The 14,722-nt window shown below is 34.6% G+C and overlaps 1 protein-coding gene across 1 annotated transcript in view; it reads right to left on the reverse strand.

The window, feature by feature from the left end:
* The window catches only part of LOC149302832 (metabotropic glutamate receptor 8-like), a 300,096-nt gene that overhangs the window by 153,405 nt on the left and 131,969 nt on the right, over positions 1 to 14,722 (reverse strand). Inside the window, exons 2-4 of the mRNA XM_089481946.1 lie at positions 3,755 to 3,890; positions 3,129 to 3,283; positions 2,874 to 3,011 (exon numbers count right to left, since the gene is read on the reverse strand). Of these exons, the coding sequence (XP_089338072.1) occupies positions 2,874 to 3,011; positions 3,129 to 3,283; positions 3,755 to 3,890 (429 nt within the window). The remainder of the gene's footprint in view (positions 1 to 2,873; positions 3,012 to 3,128; positions 3,284 to 3,754; positions 3,891 to 14,722) is intronic.

Genomic DNA, 14,722 nt, shown 5'->3' on the forward strand with positions numbered 1-14,722 from the left:
ATCATCATTTGTATTTTGCTACTGTTTTAAACACAGCCTTTAACCACACTACAGATTATTTTGATGTACATCTGTTCGTATCCCACATGGAAGTGATCTAAAAAGTTTGAAGTATCTGTAGGTGGAACACTAATGTCAATAGCAAACCCTTTTGTCATGATAAAGTTAGTAGCATGTGATAATTTTGTTAGGACAGATGAGTAGAATTTAATATAAAATCAGGGCCGGCCCGACAATGGAGCCGAGTGGGGCAACCGCTCCAGGCGGCACTTTTGAAGGGGCGGCACTTTGCCGCCCCAACCCCTTTTTTTTTTAAAGCGAAAGAGAGAGAAAGGGGTGCCGAGTGGTTTTCGCTTACCAAGCTGTCAGTACCCGTTCGGCGCCCCTCTCTTCCTCCTCTGCGGCGAGTCTTCCTGTTCGGTCGGCTTGTAATGCTGAGTGCCGGAAGATTTCCGGCGCTCAGCATTACAAGCCGGCACTGAGACCGAACAGGGAGACTCGCCGCAGGACTGCTGAAAGGTAAGTACAAGGGGGGGGGGGGGACAGAGGGAGAGGAAGGGTAGATAATGGGGGGGCGGCAGGGACGGAGGGAGAGGAAGGGTAGAAAAGGGGGGGGCGGCATTTTAAAATTCGCCCCAGGCGGCATTTTGCCTTGGGCCGGCCCTGTATAAAATATGAATTTAAGAAACATCTTTGAAAAGACAAAAGAATCACTGGGCACCAAATAATTCAAGTGGTTAAAACTGCAGCAAATGAGCAAGAAAAAATGTGTGCTAATGTAATCAATTACAAACTGTATTTATAATGCGAGCTGTGCAGGGCCTTGTAATTAATACATTTGTTTAATGTATTAATTGCACAGATCACTTTTGATAAAGCAAAGAAGACAAGGAAAGACTTACAGGGGTTTTGTGATATTTATGTCAGGGGTTCTTTGGAAAGTCAGTGAAGGTTTTGTAAGACCACTGTTTTTAAAAATCAATTGTTTTATGTTTCAGCGTTGTGGGAATGCTTATGTGAAAAAAACACAACCTGAAAACTACGATCCAATTTTAACATCAATTGTGGGGAAAATCTGAAGGGGTAGTTTAGAATGTTATGCTGGGAAATTGCAGCAAACCCAATTATTAGTATGTATTCAATTTTTCATTGTTTCATGAAAAATAGATCTTGCAAAGCAAAACACCTGAGCATCTTTAATGAAGATTATATGAAATTAAACCTAGATAAGGTTGTACATATCAGGATCTATTCACTAAGCTGCAAGTGTTTATTATATATTATATTATTATATATATTATATTTATTGCTGCAAAAAAAGTTGCTGCAAAGTCCAAATGTCCAACTCATAAATTGACATGCACACGCATCAACTTAAGGTGATCTAAGCATTATTCAAACCCCCATCTCCATTAGCAGAGCTTGGAAGTATTTGAGCCCATATATTTCCTCACGTACATTAATTACACCCCACCGTGTACAGAGTGAGAGAAGGGTCAGTTGTCACCCCCAGGTTAATAGGGTGTTTTTTTGTTTTTTTTTATCATTTTATTTATTTTTACTTGTATGTAGTAATGTAATTTAGTGGAGCTTATAATATTGCAAGTTTGATCCGAGGACATTTGTTTAAAAACATGTGGCTACCAAAGATCCCCAATAAGACAATTGACTCCTGTCTACTCCCAAACTGTGAGTTTTTGGGTAGGGGTAATATATAATCCCTAGAGAGTATAGACTCTAAGAGACCTGCTCAGAGAGTGATATTTTTTTAACCCCCCCATGCCACCGGGTACAAAAAGAAAGGTAAAAGGGAAATATGAGATGAGGTCTGAATTTTTAAAAGGGTATCTCACTATAAATTAATCCACCCCATCAGCCTGAGCTCGAGGCCCCTAAGCATACCTGGGAACTCTCTGGATTTGACCTGGAGACTTCTGGTTGAGCACTGCTTCACCGGTTCTCCAGGTCAAGACCCGAATCCTCCGGGTCATGGGAGTGGGGTCTTGACACGCCCTGCTCCCCGCCCATTTTCCCTTTATATGGGATTGTTCCCACTGACATCAGCGGGAACGCCACCAATGTCAGCGGGAACAACCCCGACATCAGCGGGAACAACCCTGATGTCAGCGGGACCTCCTACCGATGTCACGGGACCGCCTGCTGACGTCAGTGGGCAGCCCTGGCCGTGTCCCGCAAGGGAAGGGTCTGGGTAGCCGGAGCCCAAAAGTTTCCAGGCATGCCTCTAAGTATTAATTTATCACTGTATAGGCAGAGAAAATAGGGAAACATATTTTTCTACTTAGTTAATAGAGGTCCTTTTTGTTTTCTCCTTTTTATTTATCCAAGTGGATTGGGTGATTTTTACATTTTTTATGTATTCATAAATTTAAGAGATAGTTGTGATATTTTAAAGGGATAAGAGAGTATTAATTAAGTTCTTGGTAATAACCATTCTGCTTGTTCCTCATTTTGCTATGTTATCTGGAGTCTATACAAATTTGAAAAACAGCTATTTTTGGTCTCTATGTTTTATGATTATAAACATTATATATAAAGCACATTATAAAAGGCTCCATCAGGTATATTATAAGCAAACTAGAATTATAACCTACAAAATTGTCTGTGTTTTCCTTTCTCTTTCATATCTCTGTTCCATGACATTAGAAACAATAACAAATACAAATATTAAGAACATAGAGCATGTGCCATACATTAACAATATACTTCAGGAAAGGAGGCATATAGTAAACCTAATAAACATTGTATACCTCGCTCATGGTCTCTTTTAAGCCTTAAAAACTAATAGATTACCTCTTAAAATTACAAATAATATTTTTTATTTTCAAACCAAGGTTTCTCAGATTTTGATTTACCTGTGCATTTCTTGAAGTGACTGTTTCGTTTGCCATGTGATCCCAACTTGCATCCAAAATTTTCTTCCCAAAACTCTGCAAACCATACATTCCTTCGGTTATTGGCTAAGGACCGGCTTCTAAAATATCTATCAAAACCTATTTTATAAAAACAGTAATGATTATTAATATACATCATATAGATCATTGCAAAGAAAAAAGTGCTAAAACGTAAAAAACTGAACAAAATCATATGCATGTATATGGTGTTAATACCATCTATTGATGCTCTTTTTGGCAGTATTGTGACAGCCCCTTCCGCTATGTCTTCTAGCTGGAACACAGGTGATATTTTAGACCCCCAGCTGTCTGAACCAATCCACAGAAAGTGTCCAGTTTGATTGGTTTTTTTGGCTGCTTCTAGAATGCGTCTGCAACACACAAAAAGAAAGAAAGAAAAAACTAATAGATTCTATCCATCAGGCATTATCCGCATGCGCTAAACATCCGGACAGGGGACAATTAGTCAATCATTCTGTCACCCTGACCCTTGCTTCCTTAAAGATGCTAACTCCTATTGTTGTCTGAAGTTCATGTTAATTTGTTTCCCTTTAACCCTTATACACAAAACATTGTCTATCATTCTGATTTCATTTATCTTGTTCAATCTCGTGTCTTAATCCATATGATCTTCTACAGTTACAGCAAGACAGTTCTATGGTCTCTGTGGAACCACAGGACAGTGTTGTGTCTAAATGCAATTGAAAATTCTTATACTTCAATCTCACAAGGATCAGTGCTGCATAGTAATACAAAATCTAATAAGACAGGAAGATGCTTCCAGGATCCTCTCGCTATTGCAAAAGATCAGATATGCCACACACAATACAAAAATGCATCACCTTATATCATCTTCATTTGCAAAAATTATTATTGCACGAGCTTGAGGGGTTTCTAGCAGGCGTTTAATGATTTTATTAAAATCTTCGTCTTTGGGCTCTCTTGGGATTTTCACTGATTGGGCAATGCACACACCACCTGTAAAGACACAATACATTGCTTTTCAGAAAAGCTACACTTTACGGATTAGTGTTTTCTTCAATCCTTAAAATAAGATTGGCTTAGCAAAAAAAAAGATTTATAACAAATCCATTTATGTTATGATACAGTCTTAAATTTATATACCAACCAGTTAAAATGAGAATTGGTAATATATTTTTATTTCATTTAATTCTTGGATACCATTTACATCTAATTTGAGCTTGATGTTTCAGTATGATTATTATTTTTTTAATCTGCAAAATGAAGCCTACTTAATTGGCATTGGAAAATTGGAAAATATAACTTTCATTTGCATAATCAGCTACTATGTCCTTTAGTTAATGAATTAATATGCCCATTAATTAATTAACAAGTGAATTTAATTATGTAGGATGAGCATGTTCCCTTTTATTTCTTATGCAGAAAGTATGTATAAATATACACTACATTAACTGTTAGAACAGTCAAAAGAATGTGTAATTATGTAGAGAAACAGACACTGATTGACTGCACACAATTCAGGCATTCCATGTTTTTTAACTGTTTGTGCATTTCCTGCCTTATCTCAAAGTCTGATATAATTGATATATGTACTATAATTTTCATTCTTCAGAACAAAATGAGCATAACTGGCACAGTCATCTGTAGACTTTGTGACCTGTGAATCAGGACATTTACAGATTTTTAGTTTGGTACAAAACCTGATTTTGCACATATTATTATGATTATTATTATTATTATTGTTTTATATGGCTCCATCAAATTCCGTAGTGCTGTACAATGGGTGGACAGGACATAAAAAGTAGTATGTAACATAACCATTTGACTTACAGAGACAACAGGTGATATACATTGTCAACGTGTCCTCTGACTGTTTGGAATGAACTTGTGTATGCACAGCAACCAGTACAGACAATACTCAAGACAAGTGTCTAAGGGGCTATCTCTCAATTTTACAGCAGTTATAAACAAGAAACTATGAAATAATTATATGAGAGACTGGCAATATTGCAGATTTTTACATAAAAGGTATTAGGTTCCACTTTCTTTTTATCTCTGTTGGTGCTATATAAATAAAGGATAATAATAATAATATTTTCTATACAGTGGTATATTTTTTTTCCAATTTCTCCATAATGATTATGTTGGATATGATGGATATGTCAATTTTTCTTCATTTTAAGAAAGTGATACTAATTTATTTACATTTGGTTCCACTTTTTTGAGTATGTCATACCCAAGAAAAGTATTAGAAACAAATCTTAAGAAACTAAACTTAAGAAAATAAAGAGCTGCAGGATGAAAATGCAATCTTCTCTGCGCTCCAAAAACACACATATCTGGAGTATGACTATTCCATACGGATTATACTTATTACTGTCTGCTAGGAAAATAACTGCCTTATGTTAAGAAAATTATAGCCAAAAAAACAAGGGATAGGTTTCAGATTATTTCTATATAATTCATTATATAAAATTTTAACATCAAATATTTTCCTTATTTAGGCACTTAGGTGGTAAGTACTATGTACGTATTACATATATTTAAAAAGTACAATTTCCGTTTCAATTCACCCTAGTTCTAATCTGAACTGTGGCAAATCAGATATTAAAGCAAAGCATTCTCTGGATACAATGATGCGATAAATGCTTCAAAATCATTTAAAAAATCATTCAAAAAAGTGGCTTCAAATCAGAGAAGCCAATGGGGAAATAGTTATGTAAACATAAGTATTTTATTATACAATTTAACTTGCACACTATAGTGATGTTTAGGACTGTAAAATATTGGAATACACGCATAGCCACCAAACATTCTAGAGTCTATTGACCAAAAGTTGATTACCCTCACATGCTAAAACTTGCCAAACTAGTAGATTCACTAATCTGTGAATTCATCATGAGGGTGTGAAACCTTAAATTTAGTGAGTTACATACAAGGACATGCAAGTTTGATGTTAGTACTTAGTAATGGTCAATGTTTACATAGAAACGGGATTTATACAGCTTTTCTTCTATTTTCTTCAATTCAGAAAATGAATTTTCTATTCAAAAAATATTTTGGTTCTAGATACGGCAAAATGCTCAGGCTCCATTCGATCAATAAAATGTTGGTCTGTTATGTTGGAACAAAATTACACAAGGAATAGAGTAAGCAGGGGCATTTGGGTTAATGGTTGCCTAGTTTTCTGAGAATGTTTAAAGTCTCTGTGCAGAATACATTACTGAGCATTTACAAAACCATAAAATGAGTTTTAAAATTTCTGTGTGTCTGCATTCTCTGATGAAAACTGCTGCTGGCTCTTACCAAATAGGATCAACACTGATTCCTTCTGTCTGTCACACATTTATTGTCAAATGTTGAGGTTACGTTTAAGTTCAGCTTATGTGGTTTAGCCAAAACATTAAAAGTACTAAAGCTGCATGTTTATTGAAATTATGAATGTGTAGGTTTGGAATTGAGCCCTGGATATTTGGATATTGTTCATGTCTTTCTTCCACTCAAAAAAATATGGAATGCGTGCAGACATAACATGTTCCAATTTTTAACCTTGTAAGCCTACTTACATAGAAGTCACCAACATTCTTTAAAGCTCTTAACCCCTTAACGCCCAATGACGGCCCAGGCATATCAGACACAAAGGGTCAGGTAATCTATGATCACTTTCTTCGCTTAAAAGGTGTTGCTGTAATGCCTCGATATCAAGGCATTCAGCAACACTGAGATAGGCATCAGGGGCCCCTCCACTGTATGGCAGAGGACGCCCATTTCAAAAGAGTTTAGGAGGCGATCAACATTCAATGGTGTCACTGAAATGCCTCGATAGCGAGGCATTCGGAGACACCGAACACATAACCCAGGATGCGCCGTCACAACCACCACTGCGAATGATTTTGCCACTCGCAAGATGGCTGCAATAAATAACAAAGTTGGGAAAGTTCGCTAGAGGGTCTCCAGATCCTCTTGAGAACTCTGCAGGTTGAATACAGGTACTGCATCCAACCATGCAAGTCAATGGAGCCCAGCTTTCTAATCACAATGTGATTAATAAAATATTTTTAAAAAAATAAAAAAATATGGAAAATAGGTAAAAAAAATATTTTTAAAAGTGGTAACATTTAAAAATAATTATGCAGTGATGTCACCATCACAGGGACCATCCAGTTCCAGTAAAATGTAAGAATGAAGTCCAAAAAGTGTTAAAACAGCCTTGGTCCCAAAGGGTACAAAAAGTAAAAAAACAGCCTGGTCAAAATGAGTTTGTGTGCTATGGTCATTTAATGAAATATAGTACTAATGACATTATACATTTGTAAGTTTGGTTTTGAGTGCTGGCAATGTTACCTTTTTTGAGTTAAGGTTTAGGCAGGCTTGGTTGCCTAAGGCACCCACCCTCAATCCATCCATAACATAGCAAATGTAACAAAACAAAACGTAACAAAACATGATGTTAGAAATGGTAATGGTTTGAATATTGTGGCTTTGTAATTTCATTGTATTTTAAGTAAGCATCAATAAGGACAATTGGCAATTTTGTATTTGTACAAATTGTTGCATAACTAGAAGTAAGAGGAACCAATAATCATTTTCTTTATGTATACTATTTTGGTACGATTTCGCTCATGGAATTGTAGGAATGCTAATGTTCTGTCAGTACTTAAGATTGATTTATTTTCAGTGTGATATTGTACACATTAAGTTCCTACCACCTCAACTGTCTTTCTATTATTGATAGGTTTGCTTAACTTATTGAAAGGTTTGCTTAACTTTTTAGTACTGGAATTATGGATAATTTAAAATGTATGATGTGAGCCCACACAGATCTTTGTATTGCCATCAATATACTAAAAAGTAAAAGTATACTTCATTAATATGTCTAATAGTGTGATTAATCATTGTTTTTTATACTATAAGACATATATTTGAACATATAAATAGTTTATAAGGGAGGCCTAGTAATATATAGCAGAGGCTCTGTACATTAAAGCAATTCTGGTATCAGATGAAAGATTGGGGTAACATCCAAAGACTAGTTGTATGTGAAATGGCAACCCTAATGGCACCACTTTAAGAATACTTAAAACAGGTTATTATATGGTTTTAATTTGTCTTTTGTGCATTTACAAATCAATTACACAAATAACAAGCAAGCCTATAAAAGAATTGCTAAAATCACTTGAATGCAACATTTACAAAAAAATGGCTAGAATATTGTAGTATATATTTCATAAGTATATGTCTTTAGTAGTAAAAAGCATATATTACTTTATCAATGTCGGTGTTCCCCTTTGTTGAATTCTGAATATCTAGATAGTATTACAATATGTAATTCATTTGCTTTGGTTCTCTAATCTACTGAAACATTATATAGCCAGGGTTAAATGGCTCTTGTCATAACATGATGAGGTCCCTGATTACCAGAAACCAAATAGATGTTACAGGACAAAGGACTAAAAACACTTCTGCATGTTAAAATAAGCCCTTGACCTTCATAATGGAATATTGTGGCATTTCAGAATATAAATATATTTAATTGTTCGCCTGGTACTAAAGCTTGCCCGGTTGTTTTGAAAAAGGAAGATTACAAGGAACATCTCAGAAAAAAAGGGTCACAAGATCACAGCATGCTATTGATGGTAGCAGTCAAAAGACAAGAGTTTTACACTCAACATAAATCGTAATGCCATGTATCATGTCTCCCTTCAGACATATCTTGTCACTGAGAGATAAAACTGCAGCAAAATAAAATGGCAGTGTAACCATGCAATGTGACAAAAGAAAAAAAAATATATACATAAAAGGCTAGTCATAATTCAGATGTTTAAAGGTTTACCTGATCAAGTAAAGACGAAAATAAAGAGATTTAGGTGCTATCTCAGTATGGCCTGTAGCTGGTATTATGTGTTATACTAAATATTTGTATTAACTATATCAACTAACACTATATATATAGATCTATATCTATATCTATCTATCTATATATATATATATAGAGACATACAGATATAAATATATATTTATATGTGTGAAAGAGAACAGCAGACTGGTGACTTTTACTTTTGTATTAATTTCGGATACAGCCTGTGGACCGGTAACTCTTCAATGGATGGGTTATAGTGAGGACTATGTGGTCATCATGGTCAGTTATGTTGATGTAGGTGCTGTTATATTTGTTGCAATAAATTATATAAATTGAATATCATAGCATTATATAAATATATTCGGGGCCTATACAAACCATTGTGTGGAAATCTATTCATAAACAGGACTATGCATAGGATACATGGTCACGCATTAAGACTGGAAGAAGGGAGATTTAGTCTAATTTTTCCCCCTAGTTTGTGCAAAATTGGAAAGAGCCATAACTGAGTTTTCTTGCCTTCTTTGGATCAACAGCAAAAAATAAACAGATATGGGAAAGGCTGAACTTGATGGACGCATGTCTTTTTTCTAACTATGTAACCTCTGGACACCATTTGATGTTTTCCTGATAAGGGCCCCTAGGGTGTAAGGGAGACGGCTAGTGAGTACAAGGTAGAAATGTGCTGCCAACATGGTGTCATTTTAAAGGAATTTAATGTGAGGCAAAGATTGTCTGCAGAAACATTAAAATATTCTGTTAATTCAGATAAATTATGTCCAATTACCTCTGTGTTTCTCTTGCACAGAAAATCATCCTACAGTCATTGTATCCAAAAACAGCAATGACTACACGATGAAACATAAACCTTTGACTATAAGCATGAATATTGTTTGGCCGCTCTTATTTCAGAGCTAAATAAACAACTTTGTTAGGACAGATATGTGTTCATTTCCCTCACCATAACTGAGAACCGAAGCAATTACTGAAATATAGTCAATGAATGACAAGAAATGTAGAAATTGTTATATAAAACCAGAAATACAAAGAATAATAATAGATTCACAATGAGCATCAAGCTTGAACAAGTGAAAAATGATGAAAAGCTGGATAATAGTATTGTGAAGAATACCTCAAAAGGCTAATTTGATGTGATTTTTATGTTTATGTGCTGTAAAAACCTTCAGCAATTAAAGATGAAAGTATACTTTTGTCTGTTGCAGCCCACGACAGCTGACATGCCAATATTTCCTGCTGCATTCTGTTATCCATGGCTAATATTATTTTTGTGTATTCATAGGTAAAACAAATCTAGTGGATTCCTGGTAAACAACATTTTTCCAAAGGAATAGCAGATAACAGAAAGAAAGGGGTGGCCCCTTATCCAAGAGACACTAAGATTGCATAAGTACATTAATGCTTTGTCGGAATATACACTGTTGCACCATTTAAACTGGAGGTGATAAAATTATTCAATGTCTCTGGGAGGGATTGGGAGATTTGTTAGGATAAATAGGGCAAGGAGGTGAAAAGTACAGAAAAAGTTTTGGGGAAAACTGTATCAAGATGGGAGGAATGTAGTTTTTCAGTATCTCTAAAGAAATTATATTTTAGACAAAAAAAATATGATGGTGCATTTATGCACCAAATCTGAATTAGTGTTCCTATGTTTAATGAACAACCTCCTAACCCTTGTACCACCTTTACATTTATTTTACTTGCAAATCTCTCTACGTAGTAATGTTCATGGTCTGTTTTACTCCAAATTAATTCACCAATCACCAATGTATAACAGGGTATAACATACTCTAGTAATATTGCAGAACAGGACTTCCAAGAGTCATACAATATCATAGCCAAGGTAGTCAAAACACTGAAATTACTTGCTTTCAAATATGTAAACAACAGCAGTTGTGCTACACACTTGGCATTTTAATGAACTTCTTTGTTAAAATACAATTACTGGTAAGCAAGTTTAAATGTTGCCAACATTTAGTGAGCTTAATCTAACAAAATATTTACAAGGCAAAGAAAACAAATAATTAGGCTTTACGTTTCTATGGAAACAAAAATAATGCAACACTGGATTTTAAGATTTTAATTAATTTTTCATTCTAACTTTTAGTGTATATTGTATTTGAATAATAGAGACAATGTAAGTTACTGTTGTGTAAATACCTTGCTACAATACCTAGGGATAATATCCCAGGCTCTGTTTCCTTTATTATCAGTTCAATATTTTGTTTAGTTGTGTCATTGATGATATTTTTGTGTAAGGGAACCATTTTTATGATATTTATATATTTTGTATAATGTATTTATTTATATATTGTAGCTTCAGTGCATACACTAAAATGTAAGCTACCTTTCTTCTTACCAGTATGTGATAATGTAATTTCAAACTGTCATTTGTATCAATATCTCTTATTGCATGGAAAGAGATGTATACTTCTTTCTTAATTCTATGATAATATTTTTCACTAGATACAATCTCTTTGAGAAGTTCCCTAAACATACATACCTGGGAATTCTTTGGGTCGCCCTATAGGCGACTCTATTGGTCGCCAGTAGGGGCCTCCTCTGGCATCAACCAATTGGTTGATGCTAGAGGAGGCCCCTGCCGGCGACCAATAAAGTCGTTCCTATTGGGCAGTCAAATAAGCGTACTATTAATTATCTTAAATAATCTACTACATAATGTGATTACATAAGCAAATGTTACATAAGAATGTGATTTTAAAATAAGACATACATTTTGTTTAAAAGTATCCCTCAATGCTTCTATGTCCACCATTAAGTAATGCAGGAACATGAAATTTTACTATTGTCAGTTTGGCACAGTCACAGATTTTGCTAAATAACTTTAAGCTTCTGTAAAGTCCATGCAAGTGTCTGACTTAATCCAGGCCAGTCTGTTCCTTAATTAACTGCATGTGACACTGCTGGCAGCACTCTGCTTTTTTCTTGGCAAGCAATGGAGGAAGCTTAGTCTGCTTTTAGACTGAATGAATGAAATTATAGGTGAAATACACAGCTGAAATAGTTAATATGAGTAAGGTTTTGCCTTGTCCACATGAATTTCATTTCACAGACCACACAGTATTATGTTTAGAGGTACTTAATTCTGTGGTATTTCATTTTTAAAAGTTTGGATCAGAAATATGTATGCTGACTTTTTATAGTGTACAATACAGTTTGTAAATGTGTCTCTTCTTAATATTTATAATGTATACAGTGAAACTGTGCCATTGGATTTTTTGTATTATTTGTTTTAGAAGCTTTGAATTAAAGAAAGATCTGTTTGTCCTGAAAAGGTTTTTACATGTTTTAGCTATTTCAGTATTGCACTATTGTTATTTGTTTGTTTTTCCCACATGTATTTGCGCCCCAACATTTGAAGATTTGTAAATGGTTTACAAGATCGGAAACAGTGTGGGTTTATTAACATGATTAACTTCCCTTAATTCAGTTTAATGTTGATAAATGTAAAACAATGCAGTTGGGACATAAAAATCCAAAGGTAAGATATAGTATTAAGGTTGCTGTGATGTTAGCGATAACAGAGTAGAGGAAATTGGGAAGTGGCAGAAAAAGCAAGAATGATATTTAGGGATATAGCTAGAGGCATTATTAGCAGAGAGAGGTGGCAATGTCACTTTACAGATCTCTTGAGAATATTGTGTAGTCTTGGAGACCCCATCCAGAGCTACTACAAAATAGTTACTAAAATGATGAAAGGTATGCAAGATACAAATTATTAGAAAAGACTAAAGAAACACAATATGTATACCTTAGAGGAGAGAAGAGAGGAGATGTGATAGAAACATTTAAACACATAAAGAGATCTAATAAAGCACAAGAGAGTCTAAAACTAGAGTGTCAGTGGCTTAGAGGTAATATGAGTAAGTTTTAATTTACTGACAGGGCAGTGTATACGTGTTACAGCACTCCAGCAGAAGTGATAGAGGTTAATACATCAAGGGAAATTAGGCTTGTATGGAATAGACATATGGCTGATTATATCCTGATTATAATACAAGACAAAGGACTGATTAAGAGGTAAGTCTTTACAGCAAAAATAAGATTGGCTAAATGTTTCTCATCTGCTGTCAATTTATGTGTCTATGTCTCAATACGAATAGGAAGATTCTCAGGATCACACTGTTTTGAAATAACCCATTCTTAGCTCTAGAGTCACAGCTGAATATCTCTTCCATTGTCCGATGTTCTGCTCCAGTGGGTGGGGGCAAATGCATATGGTGAATAATGCTAAATTCCCTCTTACATTTGTAACAGGGACCCCTTGCTATAAATGTAACAGTTTTAAGTAAAGAGGGTTTTCAGAAACACACTTGTCTGGGTGTAATATGTCAAGAATATAGCAGTCTTAATTGGTGAAAATATAAGACACTCAAAACAATAACATTTGCAGGAAGCAGTTCAATTAAATTGCGTTCCTCCTAAGCTTAAACAGTGTCGCTGGAATGCCTCTGTAGTGGTGCCTCTCTTCAGACCCTCCTGCGAACTCTGCAGGTTTAATAAAGCCTAGCTTTCTAATCACAATGTGATTGGTAAAGGAAAAAAACTGAAATATACTGAAATGGTTAAAAAAAAAATGTGGTAACATTTAAACATAATTATGCAGTGTCAAAATAAAGAGAACAATTCAGTCCCAACAAATTATAAAAGAAATAAATGAAAAGTTTATTTTTATGAGCAAGTGCTAAAATTAGCACTGTATCTTCCAGAAACATTGGCATGGAATAAGTTAAAATACTAGCACCCATGGAGTGTCTAGCTTAAAAAAATGTATGCCTTGATGAGATAAATTTAATTAGCTGGGTTCAAAGATGTCCCAATTAAAACATAGGCACAGACTGACCAGAAAATTGAAAAATGCAATTGCACATGTGATAAAATTAGCAGGTATTAGATCCATCAAATAATAAGCACTTCATTAGAAACATTATGCTCCAAAACATTTAGAATTTTAGTTATTCAGGACAACCCATTAGCGGTAGTTTATTGTGGTTCACTTACAAAAGGAGATCCTTTCAATATTAGCTTAGAAATAGAAATAGCTTTATTAATGGACATCCAATGTGAAAAGGTATAGCATTCCAAGGGGATTGTGACAAACTTCAAATAGTCAATTCTTTATCTAACTAAATTTGTTTGTTTTTTATTTCATTTGCCTTATTCAGCAATTTTAGTTATAATAATGTCACAAAATATTATAGCTGCAAAGAATGATTGACAATAATCGTATTATGTTGGTTTCTAGGCCAATATGAGGTCCTCAAGAATTATCAGTGGTTTCTAGCATTCTGACTTTTCACCAACAATTATTTAGTGAACCTTGCTGAAATCAGATTTTGATTTACTTTGGTTACTGGGGTTAGGGCACATTTTTCCTTTTGGGAGGCTGGACAATTTCATTTTGCTAGAGTTGAGATTTAGATGACAACTATATAAATGATTTATACTTTATGTTGGGAAACCTGCATATTTGTTATTCAGGACAAGTTACACTATTCATAGGAAAAGTAGTATAAGGTAAACTCTGAACCTGATCACATAGCGGTAAGAGCACACACACACATGTATGCCCCCCTATTATTTGCTCATGAATTCCAAACCAAATTGTAAACTTAATGGAAATAAAATAATTTTCTTACACACCCATGGTAAATTTATCCAGTGGGCATGGTTGTACATATATGTATATTGCAACATATAATAATGCACATATAAGAAAGGGTTAAATTCCAGAATCAAAGATATGTCCACAGGTATCCAAGTCATAGTCCCTGTAAGTTAATAATTCCTTTTTTGTGTTGCTAAAAAATAAGTGCTTTTTAATTACAAAAAAGTTTTTTTTTTGGAACATCATTTTAGGGTGTGAGGTATATATGCAACATCACAATACAAGAGCCCTGCACAGTAGTAGGGGTCAGGCTTTTTTACC

The sequence above is a fragment of the Sceloporus occidentalis genome, unplaced genomic scaffold (genome assembly GCF_023333645.1).
Source record: "Sceloporus occidentalis isolate IW3139 unplaced genomic scaffold, rSceOcc1.0.p SCAF_17, whole genome shotgun sequence".
NCBI lineage: Eukaryota > Metazoa > Chordata > Lepidosauria > Squamata > Phrynosomatidae > Sceloporus > Sceloporus occidentalis.